General features: G+C 40.5%; 1 protein-coding gene across 1 annotated transcript; it reads right to left on the reverse strand.

Moving 5' to 3' along the window:
* Positions 1 to 6,624: 6,624 nt before the first annotated feature.
* On the reverse strand, positions 6,625 to 7,341 carry LOC118018884 (keratin-associated protein 13-2-like). The gene has a single exon (XM_035017686.1). The coding sequence runs from the start codon at positions 7,213 to 7,215 to the stop codon at positions 6,625 to 6,627; it is 591 nt and encodes a 196-aa protein (XP_034873577.1). The 5' UTR covers positions 7,216 to 7,341.
* Between the last annotated feature and the right edge of the window lie 289 nt (positions 7,342 to 7,630).

The following is a 7,630-nucleotide window of genomic DNA, read 5'->3' on the forward strand; positions in this document are numbered from 1 at the left end:
TTCATTTAGCTGAGGTTTTTTTTTTTTCTTTCGCAAATAATTACAGACTCATAGAAAGTTGCAAAAATTGCACATAGAATCCCTTGAGCATTACCCAGGTTCCTTCAATAGTGACGTCTTAATTAATTGTACTACAATGTAAAAACCAGGAAGTTGACACTAGCTCAAAACTGTCAGACTACAACCGTATTCAATTTTACCAATTTAAACATGCACACATTTATGTGCGTGTGTGTTTGTATAGTTGTGTGTAATTTTATCCTATGTATAGACTCATGTAACCACTGTTGCAATCAAGATGGAGAACTCTTCCATCAATGGCTAACTTTTTCATGTTAGAAAAATTAAAAAGGCTGGGCACCTGGGTGGCTCAGTCGGTTAAGTGACTGCCTTCGGCTCAGGTCATGATCCTGGAGTCCCTGGATCGAGTCCCGCATCGGGCTCCCTGCTCGGCAGGGAGCCTGCTTCTCCCTCTAACCCTCCCCCCTCTCATGTACTGTCTCTCTCTCTCTCATTCTCTCATTCTTGCTCTCTCAAATAAATAAATAAATCTTTAAAAAAAAAAAAAAAAGAAAAATTAAAAAGGGTAATGAGTCTGAAATATGGACCCCCAGTTGTGGCTCTTATATTTACATAATGTTATTTAATTTAATTAAATCTGAGGTTTTAAAAGAGTGAAGCTTGTTTTTCCTAAGCAATGATATGAAACAGTGGTGTGACAACTGAGGTGAGGTGAGGGGTGGGGCAGGGCAGGAAGAAAGACCAAGTCAAAATATCCCACCTCTCGGGCACGGGGGTGGCTCAGTGGGTTAAGCGTCTGCCTTCGGCTCAGGTCACGATCTCAGGACTCATGATCCCAAGGTCTTGGGATTAAGCCCTGCCCAGGCTCCTGGGATAGAGCCCCATGTCCTGTTGGGCTCCCTGCTCGGCGGGGAGTCTGCTTCTCCCTCTGCCACTCCCCACCCTGTGCTCTCTCTCCCTCTCTCTCTCAGGTAAATCAATAAAATCTTAAAAAATAATCACACCCCTATGTAATAATATCCCTTTTCCTCAAGCAGACACAGTGCCATTAGAAAAGCCTAAGTTGAAAGAGTAGATCTTTCCATGTATAGTGTATGTAATACCTTTTCTTATTTTCTATATTAAAGCAAAAAAACATGGTTCACATGTATTACATGTTTTAATATGTTTTACAATTGACATTTCTGATTTCACATACTGTTGTCAGAAGTCTTGAAAGACTTTGAATTAGGGGACCTGGGAATGAATTACTGTGTGGCCTGTCTCGCTCACCTTTCAGGGTATCTGCACTTTTTATTGCTTTTGATCTGTTTTGTTGTAGAAAATTGATAATAATGCAAATGATTCCTGTCCATAGAAATGAAAATGATTTCTGTCCAGTGCCACTGATTTTCACTCCATAGAGCGACCCCTTTGCACCGATCTTTGTAAATTCATTTCAGCATTTCTGACAGCCTACATAACTGTGTCCCTTGAATTCTCCTTCCAGCCATTTGTAACTTTCCAATGGTCTTCTCATCTATTAATGGGTTCAATAAGATATTTCATTTGTGTTTGTTTTTTATTTACATGAGAATCATGATTCTACTATTTGAAAAGTTATCTCTTAATACTATTAGGTTTTGTATCGCATCCCATTTTACACATTAGCCTTCTGTTTCTCCCTCCAGGCCACAAAGAAGAATCTAAACTGTAGTGGGTGCATTAACAGCCCACCCCCCACATGACACTGCTATCATATAATATAAATAGGCCTATAATGCTGAAGGAAATCTTAGAGATCACAGATTATCAAGGACTATCTCATTTTACATATATGGAAGACAGTACCCAGAGAAGTGAGGTGATGAATATAAAATCAAAGTCTGGTTAATAAGAGGACCAGCAATAGAACCCAAGTCCCACATGTTTATTTGCTTTTTTTCCCTGTCCATGGTGCCATAAAAGGAAAGGAAAATTACAAGATTTCAAAAGCCTAGTCTACCAATAGTAATCTTAAATATAGCAACATTCTTCTAAGCTGGAAATTTAGTGTCTATTTAACAAAAATATCAGTATTTCTTTAAAACCTAGAGCATCCAAAAGATATACCAGACCACACACACTAATGAAAAATAATAGAGTGCACAATTTTGGTTCCAGTAAGTTAAATCTCTACAATCTCATTTTTCTTCATTATTTTCTACTTGCCTATAAAGATCTACTTCATTGTAAAGGATAAGCCTTGAAATGTAACATTACTAAGATTTAATAATTTTTAATGGGTGAATCAAATAGCCTTTGATGAGCAAAGGCTATTTTTCTCTAGGTAGATGGTTGCTGGTACAATTACAAGGGGTATCTTAGAACAGGTACAGTTTATCCAGGAAAAGGCCATAGTCCAATAAGGGAATACTCATTAGGTGACAATCTTGATTGTGTAGAGAGGGTTCAACAGCACCAGAAGCTTGTGCAGTCTGTGCATGAAAAATATGATCAAGCAGCAGTTTGATGAGTAATTTATATATACAGACTGGTTGGCAAAATACACAAAAAATTTACAGAAGCAGATAAGGTGGGTGGCAAAAACAGGGTCCACAACCGAGAAGTGGCAATTATTATGTCCCTAGACCCAAGACTCCATGTCAGCAATGTGGTGGAGCCTGCAGAAAGCAACGGTTCTTGTCTGGCCTGCATGTGGCCATCAACATACATGGTAATTAGGGAGTAGAGGTAAACACACTCTAGGACTGGGGCTTGGGTGAGTGAACGGAAGCCTGAGGTGTATCCTTTAAGAAGGCAGTCCTTTGCACAATTTTGACGGTGGGTGTCCCCTTAAGAATGAGATGCTGCATTAAAGCAAATCAGTGGGATGAGAACAGACACAGCAGAACACTAGGAAATCAGAAAACCCCTAAGGGGGCAGTAAGGGGAACTCCTGGAGCAGCAGTAAGTAAGACATGGTGAGAGGTATGATTTCCTGTTGAATAGCTGCATAAAGTATCTTGAACTTGAGAAGCAACTCATGTTTCCTTAATTCAGAGTGCAGTGCCTCTCAAGTTATAGTTTGCATCCCTGAACTCTACCCTGTGTGTGTTAGCATTTTATTAGATTGTTAATTGCAACTGAATGAGTCCCCAGTCACATAAATAAGCACATTAATTTTACTTCCCAAGAATAACATGAGCCCAAAGAACCATTCCCGCATATCAAATATGAAGGTTGTTTTTTATCAGTGACATCTCGTCACTCCAGACAAGAGGCTCAGGCTTCCTCAAGCATCTTTCTATTTCTGGACTTGTAGGGTTGCACCAGCTCACTTTTTATTATTATGTAATCTCTTATCTTCTTGTGCCCAGATTTCAGAGTTTAATAAAATGAGCTTGAAGTGGGTACCTGGGTGGCTCAGTCGTTAAGCGTCTGCCTTCGGCTCAGGTCATGATCCCAGGATCCTGGGATCGAGTCCCACATCGGGCTCCCTGCTCCGCGGGAAGCCTGCTTCTCCCTCTCCTACTCCCCCTGCTTGTGTTTCTGCTCTCACTATGTCTCTCTCTGTCAAATAAGTAAATAAAATCTTAAAAAAAAAAAATGAGCTTGAAGTTTTCCTCCTTGAACCCCACACAATATTCTCCCAGGTGATTATACCATTGCTCATGCAGTTACCTCTTCCTGAGGCTCCCTTGGCATCCCCTTACACTCACCCTTCACACCAAGATAATGGGAGGAAGTTTGTCTCTTCCACTACATGTGAACTAGCTCTTTACAAGGAAAAGTCTTTGTCTTTTCTAAGTTGCCAGCATTTTTCACAAAAGAACTGTAATGCAAAGTTAAAGTTCAAAATATATTTAGTGAGCTGAATTCAGAGCAAGGAGCTGACGTCACCTAATGTAGTAAAGGCATTAGAAGTGGGGTAGTTATGAATGAGCAGACTGAGCTTGAGAGACAAATGCCCCTCTTCACTCCTAGCTTCTTCTTAGCCAACGACAGACCCCTGCCTTCTATTACACCCTGTCACCATCATCCATTAAACATCGACCAATGTTACCTGGTGCCCAGACTCAATAAGACACCAGAAGGTGGATGTGGAAAAAAGCAGAGTGCACATAAAAGGTGAAAAAATCATGGAGGGAGGGAGAGAAGGAGGGAGGGAAGAAGAGAGAGAGAGATGGAGATATGAGGCAGGGAGAGAGAGAGAGAGATGGAGAGGTTGAGAGAGAGATTGAGGGAGAGAGATGGATATATGAGAGAGAGATGGATATATGGGGGGCAGATAGAAAAGAAAAGCAGAGGGGTGAGAGAAGAAAAGTGGAAAATGGAAACTAGCAGTGGTGAGATACTGAGAAAATCACAATGCAGAGAATGAAGGATGCAAAGGGTATTCATCATGTCTGCTCCCTGAAATCTGAATCTTCATGTTATACTTGGAAAAGCTTACATATTAAAAGTATGCCAATGTATGCATTTCCTCTCCCCTCCTTTGACCCTCCATCTCAGTCTTTGGCCTCTCACCTCAAAGATTCCATTATAGTGGGGATAAATCTCCAAGTCATTCCAGAACTAGACCCTCTATGTCACTGGATACCTCTTCCTTCCATCTTGGGGTTGTTCTCAGTTTTAAACATTATGTGTACTCATCACTCCTTATTTGGCCCCATGCCTTCCTTGCTTGAAGGTAGAAGCTTCTAGTTCTACTAGGTTTGCTGACTGTGTCCCCAAGACTCTTACTGGCCATACTACTGTGACCCTCTTGAGTTTGCTTTCCCAAATGCTTTCTTTAGTCTGCATTTTACTCATTCCACATCATTTTAAGAAGGGAATAGTAGTCCACCCTCACTGCTAATGGTAATAGTTCAGACTCACAGAATCTTTTTGTCTTACTAATAAAATTTTGAAGTGTTTCTTTACACCAAAATCAATGAGTAACTCTGCACCTAGATGACACATTTTTATTAATTATAACTCTTTGAATGTAACAGAAATCTTAAATTTTATTTTAATTATTTTAATTAGTTTAAACCAAAAGAAGACTTTATTGGCCCATATAATCAAAGTACATGAGGGGCTAGTAAAGCTGGCTTAAGGGATAATGGAAACCAGAGGCTCCCGTGTCACCAGAAACTTCTATTTCCCTCTTCTCTATTCCTCTATTTTCTGTCTCTTGGGCACATTTCTGTGCACAGTAGACCTGGTTCCCATGCATCCATACTTAGCCCATTATTTTCTTGGATATAAGAGAAAAGGAGCTCTCTTTTCTCAGCTTCTATTACAAAAAGCTTGAGGAAAAAGTATCAGGGAAGACAAATCAATAAACACTCATGGCACATGATTGCAGTAAGTGGTAAATCTTTGTCGGTGATTTCTCCCATTCATGATGAGTTGTCACTAAATATGTTATGAAAAAGTTTTAACTGAATTTTAACACTACATTTAGGCTCTGAGACAAAAACTTGCTCATATTAAAATAAACACAAAGGGTGTCCTGCCTCAGATCTGCATAGTGTCCTACAAGGATGTGTCCACTTTTCACTACCACAAATGAGCAGTGGATCCCAAGAATACCTACATGGGTTATAAGATTCAGAACACCGAAAGTTATCTAATCTTACCTCCAATTCAAGGCAGAAATCATAAGACAAACAAACAAACATGGGATGATTCATCTTCTACTTGTTGAGAAACTGAATAGCCTCAAAGTACCCAGGTCATAATAATTTTGTAAACTTATAACTCATAAATTTATATTTTTTTATAATAAGCCAAAATATTTCTCCCTATAACTTTTTCCATTCCTCACAATTTTTTAAACTTTAAGACTGTTTATCTGTCTCCCTCTTACACACACACACACACACAAGTACACACCACTGAATAACCCATATTTCTATATATTTAAAGACAATCATCATGTCCTCCAAACCCTAACACTTCATATTTTCTGTTTTTCATGTCAATATATCAGATTCATTCAAATAATTTATATATTTTCTAAATGCTTTTTCACCCGGTTAACATCTCTGGACAAATTCTAATTCAATACTATTTTGAAAATGTAAACTCAAAACCAAATAAGCATACGATGTCCTCACTGAAAATGTGATGAGAATGTTGACTTTATATGGGCATACTCTCAATAATAAAAATCCTACCAGCTTTGGAAGACATGCACACTTATTAGCTCTTAGTCAGTAAACTGCCCAGAGAATTTCACTAGATACCAGGCCTGCTGCCATTTCCTACAGAAATCCAAACCTATTTCCTAAGGAAAGTATTCTGAGGGTCTGGAGCCCCAAAGATAGATCACAAATCAGACTTTGAAAATCAATAAAGAACAATGAGAACATATCAGATACAAGAGCCAATGGATTTATTAGGTCAAACAAAACTGAATTTCCATACATTTTGTAAAAAGAATTTATGTAATTCTGAGTCAATTGTTCAAAATTATAGGTACGCACTTAATATTTTGGTCATTCATTAATTTCACTGTCTAAAGAAACTAGTCTATCAGCTGGTACTTGATGCCAGACAAAGGGTGAAGAGCTGGAGGTGAGAGGCGTTTAGCTAACATTACTGATAGGAGCTCTATGTAGAGACTGAGATATTTTGCTCAAAGGGTCTGGAAACTCAACAAGTTGGTCTACAGAAGGCTGATCTATAGGTTGGCCTGTAACAAGGAGACTGGCAGCTCCTAGAAGCCAAGTAGGTTGGATGCCAGAATCTGGATCCATAGCCCAGAGAAGGGAAGCCACAGACTCCATAACTCCTGGATCTGGAGCCCTGGGATCCACAGCCCAGTGAGTAGCAGCTTCTGGATCCATAGCCCAGGGAAGGGCAGCTGCTGGACTCAATGCCCACAGACCCAGAGCGAGTCGTCTGGCAAGGACTGGAGAGCATGGAGGTCCTCAGGCGGTGGTAGGACGTCTGGCAGGGGCTGGACACCACACGGGATGTCTGGCAGCTGGTGGGCTTACAGAAGGTGTCCTGAGAGCCACTGGGGAGGAAGGAGCCCAGCTGGCAGGTGCTGGGAGAGCGTAGGTCAGTGTGGTAGACCAGGTTGCTGGGGAAGGAAGAGTGACAGGAGGAGCTTGGGGAGCGCAGGTATGCCCCAAAGGAGTGGGAGGAGTTGTTTCCAGAGCAGTAGCTGTAGGACATGTTGGCAGGAGATGTGAGTTTGGCTGAGTGACAGTGAAGAGATGCTCTGAGTTTCAATGCCATGGTCTGGACTCCAAGTTATATATACTCTTAGAAGTGGGTGTGTCACCATCCAGATGCTCCCTCCTCCTTGCTTGTCACTTTATGCAATAATGCCTCTCTAGGTTATTGCTTAACTCTAATTTATCACATCTTCACACAGGTAATTGTGCTTCAATCACTCTGATACACTTTGGAAGAAGCTACTCAGTTTCTTTCTCCAGGAATTCTCTGTGATTTGACCTTTGAGGTTATACATCATCACACTTCCAAATACCCTTCCCTTTTTTATCCACGTGGGCTGTGAGTCCTTGTCCCACCAAATGGACTTGCATGAACTTTTCCTTCACTTCTGCGAGACTATCAGGACCATCAGTGGTTACTATTCAACATACTTTGTCCTTTTCTTCATGAGCATATAACAATGGATTTCTCCAAA

This window comes from Mirounga leonina, unplaced genomic scaffold (assembly GCF_011800145.1).
Source record: "Mirounga leonina isolate KUSES-001 unplaced genomic scaffold, KU_Mleo_1.0 Mir_172, whole genome shotgun sequence".
Lineage (NCBI taxonomy): Eukaryota > Metazoa > Chordata > Mammalia > Carnivora > Phocidae > Mirounga > Mirounga leonina.